The sequence below is a fragment of the Bos javanicus genome, chromosome 12 (assembly GCF_032452875.1).
Source record: "Bos javanicus breed banteng chromosome 12, ARS-OSU_banteng_1.0, whole genome shotgun sequence".
NCBI lineage: Eukaryota > Metazoa > Chordata > Mammalia > Artiodactyla > Bovidae > Bos > Bos javanicus.
The window spans coordinates 31160249-31177821 of record NC_083879.1 but is presented as its reverse complement, the minus strand read 5'-3'; the positions used below and the strand labels follow the sequence as shown (position 1 = coordinate 31177821).

Below are 17573 nucleotides of genomic sequence, written 5' to 3'. Positions count from 1 at the left end.
TTACATCTGTGTCTCCTTTGCTGCCTTGCACATAGGATCGTCGGTCCCATCTTCCTAGATTCCATATATATGTGTTAGTATTCATCTTTCTCTTTCTGACTTACTGTACTCTGTATTAGCTTTAGGTTCATCCACCGCCTTAGAACTGAGCGAGTGAGTCTTCTTTCTGGGACAATGCTAGTTATGCACACACCGCACCCTGATCCCCTACAATCCATTCTGGATTCTGTCCACGTCCCTTCTTTCCCTGGGCTTTCAGTCACAGGCTGAGAACTAATAACACTGTACTGAGCAAGATCTACTCCCAGAATATCATCTTCCTATAAGTTAATAAAGATCTTAGCTTCTTTGACATCAGTATGATGACAAAGGAAACTGTCATGGATTTAGTGCTAATGGTTAAAAAAAAAAAAGTATGGAACACCCTCTCCATTGCTATATAAAGAGAAGAATTTTAGAAACTTAACCTTAGTCTTTTCGTGACTCTTTGTCTCTGAATTTTCATGAAAAGCTGTTCTGTTGTTCGTATGTCAAATACAACATCTCACCAGGATGTTGATCTACGTAATTTTGCACAAATATTCAGGCTTTACCCATTGACTTTTCTAACTGGTCTGCAGTTGTTGTAGCAAAGGGGAGAATATTTTCAGTTGAAGTGTTGATCTGATGATAGGATACTGCTTGGTCAATATGCCTTCTGATTGTGTCATGTTGACACGATGTATTATGGAAAATAAAATTCCTTTATTCAGACTCAGCTATATAGAAGGATTTCGTATGGCTATACAGAGAATGAACAGCTGATGTCTTATTGTTTCGGTTTCTCTCCCCCTAAGGAAAAAATTCTCTGGGAATAGTGAGGCTGTTGCTTTGTGGGTACAGAAGCTCCACTTGTATCACAAAAATTATTTTACTTCTTTAAAAGCAGGTTATTATTTCTGTATTAAAATCACAGATGTAGGTGTTTTTTGGCGTGTGTGTGTGCTCGCTCAGTTGCGTCCGACTCTTTGTAGCCCCATGGACTATAGCCCACCAGGTTCCTCTGTCCATAGAGTTTTCCAGGCAAGAATACTGGAGTGGGTTGCCATTTCCTCCTCCAGGGGATCTTCCCAACACAGGGATTGAACCTGCATCTCTTGCATCTCCTGCATTGGCAGGCGGGTTCTTCACCACTGCATCACCTGAGAATTCCTATTTCTGGGTATACTATAGCCTTCCCTGGTGGCTCAAATGGTAAAGAATCTGCTTGTAATACAGGAGACCCGGATTTGATCCCTGAGTCAGGAAGATCCCCTGGAGAAGGGAATGGCAACCCACTCTAGTATTCTTGCTTGGAGAATTCCATGGGCAGAGGAGCCTGGTGAGCTACAGTCCATAGAGTTGCAAAGAGTTAGACACGACTGACAGACTAACACTTTCTTCTTTCTTCATAGTGTAAAAATACCAGTAGCGTGTCTGCACCATCAGAATGTGTTTACCGAGCACTTGGATGTTCTGGGTTCTGTAAACAGCCTGCTCTAACATGTCTCCTCACCCTCCCTCTAGTCTGGCCAAGCATCATCTCCCCTCTCTGGGCACATCTAAATAAAGAGACTCAGTAAGAACTTGCTGAAACAAAATATGCAACTTTAGGACAAGACAGGACAGGTAAAGGGCTCACTTTGCCATGGGCATCTTGGATCTGGAGGTTGGGGACTTGTTCTCACCATAGCAGGTGACGTATGCTCCTTTAATGAAAACGAGAGGCAGTTCTGACGGTGAGAGAGTCATGGCACCGCACAGTGTGGAAGCCCATGCTCACCCAGGCGTGGGACCTGCAGGGGACAAGCCCAGAGCAATTAGGTTGCGCTGGGCTCTTCAGTACAGGGGGTGTTATCACTTGGTGTTGGCTGTGTTCTCCCTGAGACGGGGTCCCCATGGTTCCCCCAGCTTTAGCTCATCAGTCCTCATGAAGCCAACAGAGGGACCTGCAATGGCTTGGGGGTGGAGGCGTTTACAGGAGAGTAGAAGTGTTAGAAAGAACATTAGTGGGAGAAAAATTAAGGTGATACATTTGAGGCCTGTTCCTTTGCATGAGGTCCCAGAGATAGGAAAATATGGCAGGATGATGGATGGAGTGACTATCCATTGCATGGTTCAGAGGGTGGTGTTTGTGGGTGTCTTGGAAGGCCTGTTTGCTGTTCTTTCTGGCCAGCAGTGGGTGGAGAGCTTCCTCCTCACCAGGCCAGAAGGCCCTGTGAGTCCCATGCTATGACCCCAGAGTCCAGCTCAGTCACTCTGGGCCGGGCAAAGTCAGGGGAGGTGTGGATGGGCTTCCATTCATTCCATGGAGGTTTCGAGAGCACCTTCTCTGAGTTGAGCTCTGTGTTGGATGCTGGGGGACATCACGTGAATGGGACAGACACAGTCCTTGTTTCTATAGGGCTGCTGGTGTCACAGGAGAAAAAAGCATAAAACTCATACTTACACATGTATTTAATTATGGTTATGCTGAGTGTAACAGGCTTCCCCAGTGGCTCAGCAGTAAAAAATGTACGCAGGAGACTTGGGTTCGATCCCTGGGTTGGGTTGATTCCCTGGAGTGGGAAATGGCAACCCACTCGGGTGTTTTTGCCTGGGAAATCCCTTGGACAGAGGAGCTTGAAGGGCTGTAGTCCACGGGGTCTCAAAGAGTTGGACAGGGCTGGGTGGACACACACCCATGCTGAGTGTACGGTGGAGGCGTATTTAACAGACCTAACACAGTGTGCAAAAAGCATGCAGGAGAGACCTAACCGGTCAGTCCGAGTTGCCAGGCGGCAGGAGTGGGGATGGCGTTCTGTGCGGGTGACCATGTAGATCCCCTCTTTGTAAATATTAGAGGTTCCCAGGTCTCCCTCCCCACTGAAAGTCTTGAACCTAGGCTGCTGACCACTAGATGGCTTGTTAATTTGAAAACGTGCAGCCTCCTCTCCCCTTTCAACGCTTTTGTGGAAGAACTGGAAAGCTGGTAAAAAGACAGGGTCAAAAATAAAAAAGTACAGAAAATGTACAGCTGCTTCCTCAGTCACTGCTTTTACTGGTGGGTCCCCTCTTCATCATCACACAAGCATTGCCCCTTAGGTGGTTCATTGGGACAGTTTGATTTTGTGTGTGGACACTTGAGTTTAAAGCTCTGATAACCTCATCCTCTGGGCACTTTAGTGGCCTCGAGGGCTGTTTAAAAATTATCATCGAAGTGTCACAGAATGATCCAGGTAAGGGACAAGATATATTTCTCTTAATCTGCCGTTTCTTTCATGGAAGCACGGATGATATTTTTGATGATTTGGGAGGTGCAATGGGACACGCCCATCGTACCAGCGAGAATTTGTAAAATACCACGACTCACTTGCTATTAAGCCCCCTGTAGGCTGGTGTGAAACCTGAAAAGATGTGGTGGCCCCTCCAAAGTGGGGCAGAAAACCCTAACTCTCACATAAGAGTATATGCACGTATTGCATCTCAAAGGTTGCACACCTGGTATTGTGCCCACTCTGCTTGTCAGCCTCCAAGAGCTATGGGAGCTGGGCCAGCAGTAATTAGTGCCAATGGTCCTGTGGAGCTGCTTTTGCGTTGTGATTTCTGACATTTATGTGCCTCATAACTCTGCCTCCTGAACTGTAAGTGCATTGTTATGCAAAATGCTTCCATGCTGTAGCCCCGTCTCTTAGCCTGATGAGCACGGCACTTTTAATTACATGTCAGTGTTTAAAACTTTCCAGTTCTCTCCAGATTTGTATGTTTTACTAGCTACCTTATGCTGATGAAATACCAAATACCCTGTTTACTGCCTTTGGGTGATGACGTTGGGGGGAGCTAGGAAAAATGAAAATATAATAAGAAAAAACAAATGCCAGCCATTCCTTTTCTAAGATAACTGGCAAAACATCACACATTTCTTGGACATTGCAGAGTCTTCGTGTATTCATCGTTGATCCATCGATCAGCATATTTGTGTCAAGCACTATTTCAGGCCCCACACTTTGTTATCAGTAATCTCTTCAGCAGCTGATCAGAGTCTAAAGCCCATGATGGACATGAGAAGCCAGTGTATGACTACCAGATGCAGGAGTATGAAATATAGAGTCCTCCAGTCTTAGAAGTGGAGAAGGAAATGGCAACCCATTCCGGTGTTCTTGCCTGGAGAATCCCAGGGACGGGGGAGCCTGGTGGGCTGCCGTCTATGGGGTCGCACAGAGTCAGACATGACTGAAGCGACTTAGCAGCAGCAGCAGCAGCAGCAGTCTCAGAAGTAGCTCTGACTGTTGAACAACCCACATGGCAGGTTGATGGGGATGAATGACAGCAGAATAAGTAATGTGACAGAGAAGACTGAGTGCCAAAGAATTGATGCTTTTGAACTGTGGTGTTGGAGAAAACTCTTGAGAGTCCCTTGGACTGCAAGGAGATCCAACCAGTCCATCCTAAAGGAGATCAGTCCTGAATATTCATTGGAACGACTGATGCTGAAGCTGAAGTTCGTTCTGTAGCCTTGGCATGCCGCAGTCCATGGGGTCACAAAGAGTCAGATATGACTGAGCAACTGAACAACAGCAGTGTGACAATACCCTGCTGTGTATCCAAGCTGGACAGTGGCCAACCTGACGTCATGGTTCATGACGTCAAGTAGAATAATAATTGCCAGCATGTTTTGAGTACTTACTGTATGCTTGCCAGACCCACCATCTCATTGCATCCTTACTTATTATGATGTGCTGGTACTATTCTTAACCTTATTTTATAGATTAGGAAGCTGTGGATTAGAGAGATCAAGTCATTTTCTAAGGGTAATGAAACCGGAAGATTTCTGGGTTGACTTCAAGCCTGGGAATCTAGCTGCAAAACTTTTATTTTATCACCATAGCTTCTATTTTATAGTGGCCACTGTCTCAACTGTGAGTTATCGTTTACCACATTGGTAGTTTACATTTTGAAGAAAAAGATGAATATTATCATAAAAGACAATCATAACATAGGCTGTAAAAAAATTAGAGAATTATAGTACAATAGTCCTTACAGTCAGGTGAATTCCTGACATTTTGAAACCACTTCTTATTTTCCTTTTTTCATTTCTTCTCCAGTATCTGTTTCTCCCCACATAATAAACAGGCCTGACGTCCTAAGTGAGTAATGAGAAATCACTTTCACACACAACATAATGAGTAAAGCTATTCCTGTGATGGATTTGTGGGAGGAAAATAATCCAGTTCTCCTGGGGAATCAAGACTCTGCATGATCTGTTAGGTCCTGAGAACATGTGAATAAGTAAATCGTGGTGGGAAAAGTACTTGGATTTTTCGAAACTTCCTAAATAGAAACTGGGTTTTATTCACCGTGGCAGTTTTAGTTAGGTAAGTTCAAATGAAAGGAATGGTCTGAATTATTTGTCTTATTCTATCCAGTAATTTACTTTCCCATTAATTCAAGAACACAATAAAATCGTGCCTTTCAGGGCTAGCATTTCCCCCCTACAAATATGATCTGCTTAGTATTAAAAGTGCCCAAGTAAAAAGATTAAAAATTCCCTGGTGCCTCCTGACGGGCGGGAGGGAGGTCCAGGAGGGAGGGGTTGTATATGTACATGGAGCTGGGTCACTTCGTGGCACAGTGGAAACGAACACAACGTGGTGAAGCAGCTATACCCAATTTAAAGAAAATAGAGAAATCAGAGGGGAGGAAATGATGAAAGCAACATTTTAAGAAAATTTCCCTCCACTGTAGGACTGGAACAGCCTACCAGGTGCCCAGCATAATGAATGAAAAAAGACCCTCACGGGACAGGCACATCATAAGATTTCATAAGACTGGGGAAAAGAAGAGGCACCAAGGTTGAACTTTAGAGTAGTACCTAACTTTCCCAAAGCACCCCTGAACACTGAAAGAAAGACGCCTTCTCAATCCCCAGGGGAATGATTGCCGCATCAGAATTCTGGGTTTAGCCAAGTGACCAACTGTAAGAAGAAATTTGCGGCCAAAGTGGGGTGTGTGAATTTCAGAGGTAAGGTTCTAGGTGATTCAAGGTGCAGGGTGATACCCAGGTTTCCTGATTAAAGGTGCCTAGTAAGAGTTGTTGTTGTTCAGTCGCTAAGGCATGTCCTGACTCTTTGTGACCCTGTGGTCTGTAGCCTACCAGATTCCCCTGACCTCCACTATCTCCTGGAGTTTGCTCAGATTCATGTCCATTGAGTCCCTGATGTAATCTAACTATCTCATCCTCTGCCACCCTTCTTGTTTTGCCTTCACTCTCTCCCAGCATCAAGGTCTTTTCTAATAAGTCAGCTCTTCACATCAAGTGGCCAAAGTGTTGGAGCTTCAGTGTCAGTCCTTCCAATGACTATTCAAGGTTGATTTCCTTTAGGATTGACTGGTTTGATATCCTTGCTGTCCAAGGAACTCTCGAGAGTCTTCTCCAGCACCACAACTCGAAAGTATCAATTTTTTGGTGCTTAGCCTTCTTTATGGTCCAACTTTCACATCTGTACATGACTACTGGGAAGACCCTAGAAGAGTGGCAGTTGTCTAAGTACTGAAAGGCTGGGATGTCAAATGAGTTGTGCATGGGATCATGGACATTTCCCAGCTTGATGGCAGGACCTGAGGTAAGAGGAAGACCATGTCTAGGAGTAAGTGAAAGTCAGTAACTATAGCTGTAGTGACAGCAAGGAACAGTGTTAGAGTATATCAGCCAATAGTTAGGAACCTTCAAGGAAAAAGAGTTTAACACAAGCATAGGGCTTCGAGTTCCGGTGGGGTGGTGCTGGGTGGTTTGAAAGAGATCTCCTGACTGAAAGATAAGTTGGGTGAGGATGATGAGGACCATTTGAGAAAGTTACTCTGAAAGATTGAGGCCAGTTGTGGGTGGTAGTGGTTTAGTCACTCAGTCGTATCTGACTCCTTCAATCCCATGGACTATAGCCCACCAGGCTCCTCTGTTCATGGGATTCTTCAGGTAAGAATCCTGGAGTGGGTTGCTGTTTCCTTCTCCAAAGGATCTTCCAGACCCAGGAATCAAACCTAGGTCTCCTGCATTGCAGACAGATTCTTTACTGTCTGAACCACCAGGGAAGTCCATACTTGGGGATTATAAAACTTTTAAATAGATATGGTATTTTCCCCCAAACCTCACTCCTTCATTCTTACCTTTTCACAACAGTCTTCAAAAGTAAATTATCCCTGCTCTTATCCCAGGAAATAATTAGATCTCTGTTACAAGTCTGATTTTTGTAGGTCTTTATTTGAGCACAGAAATCTCCTTTATTCTACTTTGAATTTCCACTTCCCTCACACATGCAATAAAGGGTGGAGGAAATGGAATGAACCTTTAATAGTTTCAATCTAGCCTCATTTCAGGTATATTTAGACTGTTTCCCTCATTAACTCCATTTTCCACCAATGTCAGATATTTCTGTTGATTTTTTAAAACTACTATTGGCATGGGGATTCCCTGGCCATCCAGTGGTTAAGACTCTGAGAGCCCACTGCAGTGGGCATGGATTCGATCCCAGGTCAGGGAACTAAGATTCTGCCAGCCAAGAGTTGCAGTAAAAAAATATATTACTATTGGCAGCTAAAAGCTGTTTCTTTCTCTTATCTCTGCAACCCCTCTGGAGTCCTCTCTCACCCCCCCTCTCATTTATAACTCATCCAGCTTCCTCTTTTATTTGTTGTGTTTTTATCTAGATAATATTTCCTTTCTTCATCCCATTCAGTCCCTATAAATCTTTCCTTGAAATGGCCCCTCATTCTATCCATCTCCTAAGTGACAACAGAATCCCTGCTTCCTGGTTACATCATTCATGTTTTCCTATTCGCCTTCTGCAGCTCCATTGCCTGATAATCATAACTTACATTGTTGTCACATTTACCTTTCATTTTTCTTCCTGTTCCTCTTCATCTTCCTAACGGGGCCTTTCATGACATCTGGGCCAGGTCTATTGGGCTAGGGGAATTAGAATTAGCCCCATTAATTCCACTTTCACAAGTGGATAGAATGAGAAAGTTAGACAGTTGGAGCATAAAGTCTCTGGCTGTGCAGGTTTCTTTATCCTTTTTGTTTCTTATCTTTTCTTACTTCTACTGAGATTTATTTTCAGGGATTGGTGGCCCATTGTGTGTGAGGTTAGGAGCCTATGAAAATTCCCTTTGATTTTTTTTTTCTTGATATGCTCATTTTATTTAAAAAAATATATAGCATTTTTCTTTCTATGAAAAAAAAATAGAGCATTTTTCTAACCATTATCTATAATCGAATTTTTTCTTTTCATTTTGATGTGCTCCCTGAGGATTCTGAATTAAGCATTGTCATTTGTCATCACATTTTTAAGAGCACAGCCTCGTGCTCATCCACCGCTCTTGACTGGGGGGCTCTGGTCCTGGGCTCAGGGCTCTGCTCAGGTGGACTTGGCGTTAAGCATCCGTGATGAGCAGGTTGTAAGAAAACACGAGGTGGGTCTTGGAGCAGCACGTGTTGGAGTCTTGCATGTGGAAGGCCCGTGTCCAGGAGAAGCTGAGCTCACACGCTCTTCTTTCCTCCACCGAGGAGCAGTGTCCAGGAGCTTTGCCAGGGAGCTCCTTTCGACCTAAGCCTCTGAGAGGCTGTTTGCTGCTCTGTTTATGGTGAAACGCTTTAGGGATTGTCTGGAAATAGGTGACTGCTGTCAGTGACTGTCAGTTTCAAATGAAACTCTATGACTTCTCCTCTGAGACCGGAGGGAGACCAGCATTTCTTTCCCCACTGCCACCTTCTTCTGCCCCTGCTCCAAGAGCTGCAGTGACAGGGTTCTGGACTTTGCACACACACAGCCGCGTGGGGTAAGGGGCAGGATGGGGCAGAGTTGAGGGGTGGGAAGGCAGATGCCTGTCCAAAGTCCAACCAGGGGGCAAGAGCTTTTATAGATGGAGGGAGGGGGCTGTAGGCAGAAACAGCACAGTCAGCTCTGACAGTCATCTTGAAATTGGTCATTGGGGGTCTGACCAGCACCATCTTGTTTTAAGTACAGTTAGCCTTCAGTTCCAGGGCGTGCTCCCAATTTCCTTGAGGCCGGTTCTCAGAATTGTTACAGCTTATGTCACGGCTACAGTCTAGTCATTATATAGTTAGCCTCCACCTGGTGGAGGTTTCAGTATCTATGAGACAGCTCACGGCACATGGTTCAGAATATTATCTATAGCTCTTGAGAAGGACCTAAAGGTCCTTGGCTATGCTTACAGACTAAACTATCATTATTTGGTCTCCTGTGACTGTTTTCCTCTGTTTCTGCATGTTCTCACTTCTCTGATTAAACTTATTCTTTGGCTAAATTTTTCCACAGACAGAAGACAGGCAGAGGACCTGGGGCAGGGGATGGGATGCTGGGGCAAGGACCATCGGGTCCTGCTCCATTTCAGTAGGTACTCTGGGATCTTACGGAGTAAAATGAAAGTTTACAGTGTACTTAAAAATTATTTACTCTGAGTCCACATTGCAAGAAAATTGCAGAAGCCACTGTATTCTTGACTAATTGCCCTAATTTTCTGTGCCATCAAGAGTTCCCTGAACCACAGAGAAATTTTCTCGGCAGCTCCGTGTTCCTACGGGGACAGGATCGTGAAACTTTCTATCAAAGTTATGCTTGTGGAATTGTTTGTACTCAGCTGGTTGCTTTCCTTATTCCTTCATAGAGCAGACAAATTATTTTCATTTTGTTTTTGGTTTCATGGCTTTTGTTTTTTATTATAAAAACAATGTATGAGATCTTCATTAAAAGTGGAAATAATGCAGAAGCATATGAAAACAAAAAGTAAAATTCCCTTGATCCTACTGCTCAGAAGTAGTAGCCATTATCAAAAATATTTTAAAACTAGTAATATTTTAAGCTGGCTTACAACTCAATATTCAGAAAACTAAGATCATGGCATCTGGTCCCATCACTTCATGAAGGGGAAAAAGTGGAAGCAGTGACAGATTTTATTTTCTTGGGCTCCTCAATCACTGTGCACAATGACCGCAGCCATGAAATTAAAAGACTGTTGCTCTTAGGAAAGAAAACAATGACCAACCTAGACAGTGCATTAAAAAGCAGAGACATCACTTGCTGACAAAGTCTGTCTAGTCAAAGCTATGGTTTTTCCAGTAGTCATGCATGAATGTGAGAGTTGGACCATAAAGAAGGCTCAGCACCAAAGAAGGTGATGATGCATTCGAATTGTGGTGTTGGAGAAGACTCCTGAGAGTCCCTTGGACTACAAGGAGATAAAACCAGTCAATCCTAAAGAAATCAACCCTGAATATTCATTGAAAGGACTGTTGCTGAAGCTCCAGTACTTTGGACACCTGATGCAAAAAGCTGACTCATTGGAAAAGACCCTGATGCTGGGAAAGATTGAAGGCAAAAGAAGAAGGGGACAGCAGAGGATGAGTAGGTTGGATAGCATCACCAACTCAATGGACATGAATTTGAGCAAACTCCTGGAGATGGTGGAGGACAGGGAAGTCTGGTGTGCTACAGTCCATGGAGTCAAAGGGTTCAACACGACTAAGTGACTAAACAACAACAACAAAACTAGGAAACAGTCTTTCAGAAATTTTTATATATTTACAGCTGTGTGTGTTAGTTGCTCAGTCGTGTCTGACTCTCTGCGACCCCATGGACTGTAGCCCTGCAGGCTTCTCTGTCCATGGGATTCTCCAGGCAAGAATACTGGAGTGGATTGCCATACCCTTCTCCAGAGGATTTTCCCAACCCAGGGATTGAACCCTGGTCTCCTGCATCGCAGGCAGATTCTTTACTGTTTGAGCTATGAGAACATCCCATTTACAGCTGTAATATAGATAATATCTTTGTGTATTAAAAATGTGATAATACCATGCATACTTTTCAACAAATAGCTTTTTATTTCTCATGAACATCTTTCCATGCTAGTATAATATAAAGCAACTTTATTGTTTTTATTGGCAGCATAGTGCTACATCATATGAACATACTATAGTTTATTTAACCATTCCCCATGTGCATTTTGGTCATTTTCATGTCTTTATCATTGTGAATGATGTATGAAGTGTCTTTGAACATACATCTTTTCACAGTTGTATTCCGAAGAGAGATCTTTAGAAGCAGAATTGCTGAATCAAGTCTATCAATGTTTAAATTTTTGATAAACGCTGCCAAAGAGCATTCCATGAAGGCTGGGTGGAAAGTATTGAAACTCTGAATAAATATTTATGTTTTGTTTCCGTTCAAAGTGTGTGTTTAGCTCACACTTTGGCCTTTAACACTGTCCTTCTGAGCTCCCAGGAGTCTGGGTGACTTTCTGTGTTACTTGAAACCTAAGATCTGAGCAGAGGGAAGGAGAGTGAGATGAGCCACAAATTGGATCCTCTGTGGGGTGGGTGTGGCTTCGGTGGAGTGGCATGGGGCTGGGCTTTCGGGTCCCCCGAGGGTCCAGCCTCCTGTAGCCCCTACATGCCTTGGCATGAGCTGTCTTGAAAAGAGCCCAATAGGAAATGGAGGGGACAGTGGGCATTGATTGGATGGCCATGCTGTCCAGGGCAGGGTGCATTGTCTGGCTGAAGTTTATATTCTAGTGAGGAAGGTAGACAGTTAGCAGACAGATCTGTTTTGGATGGTAGTAAGTGATGTAAAGAAGAATGAAGCAGGTAAGGGGAGAGTGTCAGGTGGCAGGAGGGCTGTTTTACCTGTTGTGCCAGGCAGTGCCTCCCTTGAGACTGTTAGCTGTGCCAGGACCTGAATGAGCAGGTGAGTGAACCAAGCTCAAGGTTCAGGGAGGTACATTCCATGCAGAAGGAATGTGCACTCAAGAGAATGTGCCTGCAATGGGAGGAAGTTCAGCAAGTTTGAGCACCAGCAAGATGTAGGAGGAAGAGCAGGAGACAAGTGGACATGGAGGGAGGGGGTGAAGCAGGCCCAGTGGGGTCAGGAGAAGCAGGAGCCCAATCAGGTCAGAAAAGTAGAGAGAGGTTGGTTGCAAATACCTGCCTCCCTCTGCAAAGCCCGGAAATAACTCCTCCCCAATCATGTGTATGGGCGCGCGTGCACACATACACACACACACGTGCATACACTTGCATACACACATGCATATAAATAATCTCAAATAGTGCTTTTAAAACTGTAAGGGAAAGTCGACATATTTGGACATATTGAAAATTTAAAAATACAGTACAACAAAAGGTACTATAAATAAGTTGTAAAAAGTGAAATGTGGAAAATGTAATGTGTAGAAAAGGCAAAGGATTAATATCTAGGATAAATGAAGAATTCTTACACATCAATAAGAAAAATGGGTGAAGGGTTTAATGAGGCAATTTTCAAATGCATATGACCAATTTAAAAAGATTCCAAGCGTTTGGCAAAAAATCAAAATGATGGAGACTTCAGTGTCAGTGGGGCATGGGAGATGTACAAAGAGCTGGTCTCCCACACTTGGTTGGGAATGTCAATTAGTAGCTTTGGGTGGAGGACAACCGGGCCATGTCTGGCAATACTGCAAATGAGCAGACTCTTAATCTGGCAAAAGCATATCTGTGCATTTATTCTGTAAAGAGGCCGATACATGCTTACAAAGAAGTAGAAAACTGTTTACATAGCACATTTATCTTTTTTAATAGCTGACGCCTGCAAACACTCTAAATGCTCATCAACCAGAGGATGGGTAAATTATAGTGCTTCTTTGCCCCTTAATATGATGTGACATTTTTAAAAGATCTATAAATGCACTGATATGAAAAGGATCTTGAAAAGTGTGGGTAGGTAAAAAGAAATCACCATATGCGATTCATTTAATTAATTAATAACCATGTATGTGTTTGTGTAGGTATGTTTAAAAATAACTAGAATAATGTCTGGAAGAATAGATGCAAACTGCTAGCAGCAGTTACCTCTGAAGGGGGAGTAAGGATGTGGGGCTGAGAGTGAAGAGGGAAGTTTGTATTCTGCTTCTAAGGGACCATCACCATTACTAGGGTTTTTTTTTTTAATCACAGTGTTTGGGGTTTTTAAAAATTTATTTATTATTTTTGGCTGTGCTGGGTCTTTGCTGCTGTGTGTGGGTTATCTCTAGTTGCAGCGAGCAGGGGTCACTCTTCATTGCAGTACACGAGTTTCTCATTGAGATGGCTTCTCTTGTTCCTGAGCATGGGCTCCAAGTGCACAGGCTTCAGTCGTTGTGGTATGTGGGCTTAGCACATGGGATCTTCCCAGATCAGAGACCAAACCCTTGTCTCCTGCATTGGCAGTCAGATTCTTTATACCATTGAGCCACCAGGAAAGCCCAGGGTTTACTTTAGAAATGGCATAATAAATGGTCCTGAGGTGGAGACAGGTCTAGGTACGCCCAGGTTGGTGTTACTTCTCTGATCTTCCATCCATCATTCTTTGACTTTCTGATGAAGGGGATGTGAGGTGAGGGTCTGTGCCCAGCACACAAGGGAGAAATGGGGCCATGTCCCGAGTGCCCGTTCTTAGATTGAGCCCAAGTTCAAGATGTCCTGTGCTGCTGCAGCCGCCTCTGCCATCTGGTCCCACAAAGGCTCAGCTGCTGCAGAGATAGAACTCGGAGGCTCTCCAGGTCACCTCTGCAGACCAGCTGCATGGAAATTAATTAGAGGCAGACCAAGTCCCCCGAGGCTCAGCTCTCATGATGCTGGAGTCATTAGCAGTTAGATTCGGCTACAGCTTCCTTCTCCATCTTCTGAAAATTTGTTTTGGCAAGGAGACAGGCCGACTGAGTTGGTGGCTGAGGACAGTGAAATTTTAACTCCCACATAGTTTGTCAGGGCCCTTGGGGTGCGGTGACCCCCAGAGACAGGGGCGGTTTTCATCATGTCAGAGACAGCAGTGTACTTATTCCTCTGACTGCTCATAACAAAATTCCCTTTGCTATAAACAAGCATGTCATTCCTGAAGCACAGGAGGTGGTGACTATAGCAACAAATCACCCAAATATTATTTTGTTCTGTGTGCCTTTTGTTAAGCCTCCCTTTCCACAAACAATTTGTGTTAACCGTTTTGATTGTAATGAGCTCTCTTTTGTTTGTTTCTCTCTTTTTCTAATTATTTATAGGAGCCAAGAAAGAAGTACAAAAAGAGCAAGATGCCAATAAACCTGCAGTTTCATCTCCTAAGAGGACAGCGGCTTCAAGCACCAAGCTTCACTCGCCAGGTATTTAAGAAATGTGAACTATGTTATCTGAGGAGACTTGAACTTGGAATTCATTTTGTTCAAATGTCATTAATGGAGCACTGCCAGCCCACGTGGTACGCGTGACTGTTCCAGGGCTTGACGTGCGTGTGCAGCTGTGTTCTGACTCCAGCTGAAATGAACCAGCTGTTGGCATCATTTCGTCTTTAAAAAAATGTTATTAATCCTACATTTAGAGGGTAGGATCTGCTCTGTGTAGGAGTATCTGCTATTCCAACAGCACCTGAGATAATTTATAATTGAAAAACAGATTTTGGAGATCTTACCTCAAGAGATAAATTTTCCAAAAAGAGGAGAAAAAGATGAACCGTGGATATCAAACACTTGTTATTTATTTACATACTTATATGAACAAGCTATGTAATGTCGTGAAAGTTGAAAACTACCTATTATGGAAATTCATATTGTAAGACATCAGCCTCTTTGTAGAACAGAATGCAGTATAACCTTTAAGCACAAAAATAGTAGCAATAATAGCAGCTAAAGTTTGAGTTCTTACTGTATACCAGGTACTGCCCTTAGGTCTTTAAATGTATTCATTTACGTAACGCCCACAGTAACTGGGGGATGGGTACGATATTGCCTCTTCCTTTGTATGTGAGGAAATTGAGCTTCATAGATTTTCATTAACTTGCCCAAAAGTCACAGGAAATAAATAGTAGAGCCTTTGTTTTAACACAGGCACTTTGAATCCCAAAACTGCACTCTTACTTGCTACACTATGAACCAGAAACCTTGTGGAATAATGGCCTTATTAATAATGTTTCCAGTAAATTCTAAAAATGTATAGGAAGTAATCCAAAGTCACACATGAAGAGGGTCAGGAGGCAGAGCCTGTTACCGAAGGCAGATTTGTGTGCCTGATGCACGATGAGGCAAAACAAACGGAAACGTCGGAGTTTGGAGCAGAAAAAGGTTAATTGCAAGGAGACTGGTAGTTTGTGCTCTGAAAACCCAGAACTGCTCAAAGGATTTCAGCAAAGCACTTTTAAGGGCAAGTTGAGGGAGGGGCATGGTTAGTTGTTGCAAACTTCATGGTGTGGGAATCCTTTGCTCTTGCAGCTGTCCATGTGGGTAGTCAGGATATTCCTGTAAACTTCCAACAAGACATACGCAGGGAAAGGTTGAAATGAGGGCTTAAAAAATTTAAATCCATGTCAATGAAGGCCAAGAGAGGGGAGAAAAGAAAAAGAAAACAGGAAAGGAGAGGAAGGGGTTGAGCTCTACTGAAGCAGTAGTCCATTCCTTTTTATCGGCGAATAGAACTCCACTGTGTACGTACCACAATATATCCATTCACCTATTGAGACAGTTTGGAGATTTCCCCCAGGGATTTGGCTATTATAAATGAAGCTACCACGCACATTTGTACAAGCCTTGGTACAGACCTCTGCTTTCATTTTTCTTGGCAAATAGCTAAGAGTGGAATGCCTGAGTCATATGGTAGCTATGTGTTTAGCTTTAAAATCTGTTTAAAAGTTTTCCAATCTGTTTTCCAAGGCAGTTGTACCATTTTATATTCCCGTCAGTGATGTCCAAGAGAGCCAGTTCCTCCATGTCCTTGCCAACCCTTGGTATGGTCAGTCTTTTAGATAATAAGCATTATAATGGGTACATAGCAGTATCTCATGGTTTTAATTTGCATTTACCTGGCAACTAATGACATTAAAATGTTGAACATCTTTTTTATGTTTATTTGACATCTGTGTATATTCTTCCATAAAATATTCCAATCTTCTGCCATTTCAATTGGAAGTGTTTTTTAATTGAATTTTGAGAGTTTCTATATATTCTGGTCACAACTTTTTCAGGTATGTGATCTGCAATTTTCTTTTCTCCACAATTTATGTGCTGTTTTTTACTCCCCTAACAATGTCTTTTGAAGATTAGAAGTTCTTAATGTTCATGAAGTCCAATTAATGATTTTTTCTTTTATGGACCGTATTTTAGTATTATCTTTAAAAATCTTTACATAACCCAAGTTCATAAATATTTTCTCCTACATTTTATTCTAAAATACTTATAGATTTTATATTTACATCTGTGATCCATTTAATTTGTTTTGTATGTAGTGTAAAATATTACTTGATTCTCAGTAGATTTCTACTGTGATCATTATTATCTCTTCTGCTTGCATTGAGTTTAATTAGCTGATATCATTAATTTGAAGTCTTTCTGATTTTCTAATGTACATTTAATACAGTAAATGTCCTTTCATATACTACGTTAACTGTAATTCACATATTTTGATATATTGGGTTTTCATCTTCATTGAGTTCAAAATATTTTCAGGTTTCCCTTTCTGATTTCTTCTTTCCCCATGATTATTTAGCAGCATTCTTTTTAGTTTGCAGATATTTAGGACTTTCCAGAGGTCTCTCTGATTGTATTTCTAATTTAATTCCATTGTTGCTGGAGAACATACTTTGGATAATTTGTTTGGTTCAGTGCTGTTCAGTCACTCAGTCGTTTCCAACTCTTTGTGACCCCATGGACTGCAGCACGCCAGGCTTCCCTGTCCATCACCAACTCCTGGAGCTTACTCAAACTCATGTCATCAAGTCAGTGATGCCATCCAACCATCTCATCCTCTGTCGTCCCCTTCTCCTCCCGCCTTCAATCTTTCCCAGCATCAGGGTCTTTTCCAATGAGTCAGTTCTTCGCATTGGGTGGCCAAAGGTGGATGATTTGAGTCCTTTCAAATTTGTTGAGACTTGTCTGATACTCCACACAACAAGGGCTATCTTTTTAAATCTTGCTTTGTCAGCATGCGGGGAAAACAAGGTCATCTCTCTGGTGTCTCTTCTCATGAGGCTACTAATCCCATTCATGGAAGCCTCACCCTCATGACCTAAAATGCTTTCCCCAGAGCACCTCCTCAAAATACCATCTCATTGGAGATTAGGGATTAGCACATGAATTTGGGAGAACACGAACAGCTCAAAGCATCTGCATATGTGTGCAGAGGAGCAGAAACATTGGAGTCCAGGCTACCACAGGAGAATGTCAAGCCAGCTCTGGTGAAGAGAAACGTATATAATGAGAGTGGACAGGTCTGGGAGCACAGCATTCCTGTCCCCAACCTCCTCTCCTTGCCTCCTCCATCCCTCTCTGAGGGCAACTCTCCTTTCTTCAGATTACTGAACATCAAATAAGCTGAGCTGCACTGGTCGGTGGTGCCTACGTCAAGCCTTGGACCCTCGACTGTCACCTGACAGGAGTGGCAGGTGAAGCCCAGGTGTGTTTCCCTCCCCTGCTGATCTGGAACTTCCTTGAGGATGGTCTTGACCCATTTCTCTCCCCACCTTTGCAGCCAGGCTTGAGGAATAGGCATCTTGTGATTCTCATCTCTG

General features: G+C 43.1%; 1 protein-coding gene across 3 annotated transcripts in view; it reads left to right on the top strand.

The window, feature by feature from the left end:
* MTUS2 (microtubule associated scaffold protein 2) overlaps positions 1 to 17573 on the top strand; it is a 388969-nt gene that overhangs the window by 246434 nt on the left and 124962 nt on the right. For all 3 annotated transcript variants that reach the window (XM_061434861.1, XM_061434859.1, XM_061434858.1), the window contains one exon: positions 14083 to 14181. In XM_061434861.1, the coding sequence (XP_061290845.1) occupies positions 14083 to 14181 (99 nt within the window). The remainder of the gene's footprint in view (positions 1 to 14082; positions 14182 to 17573) is intronic.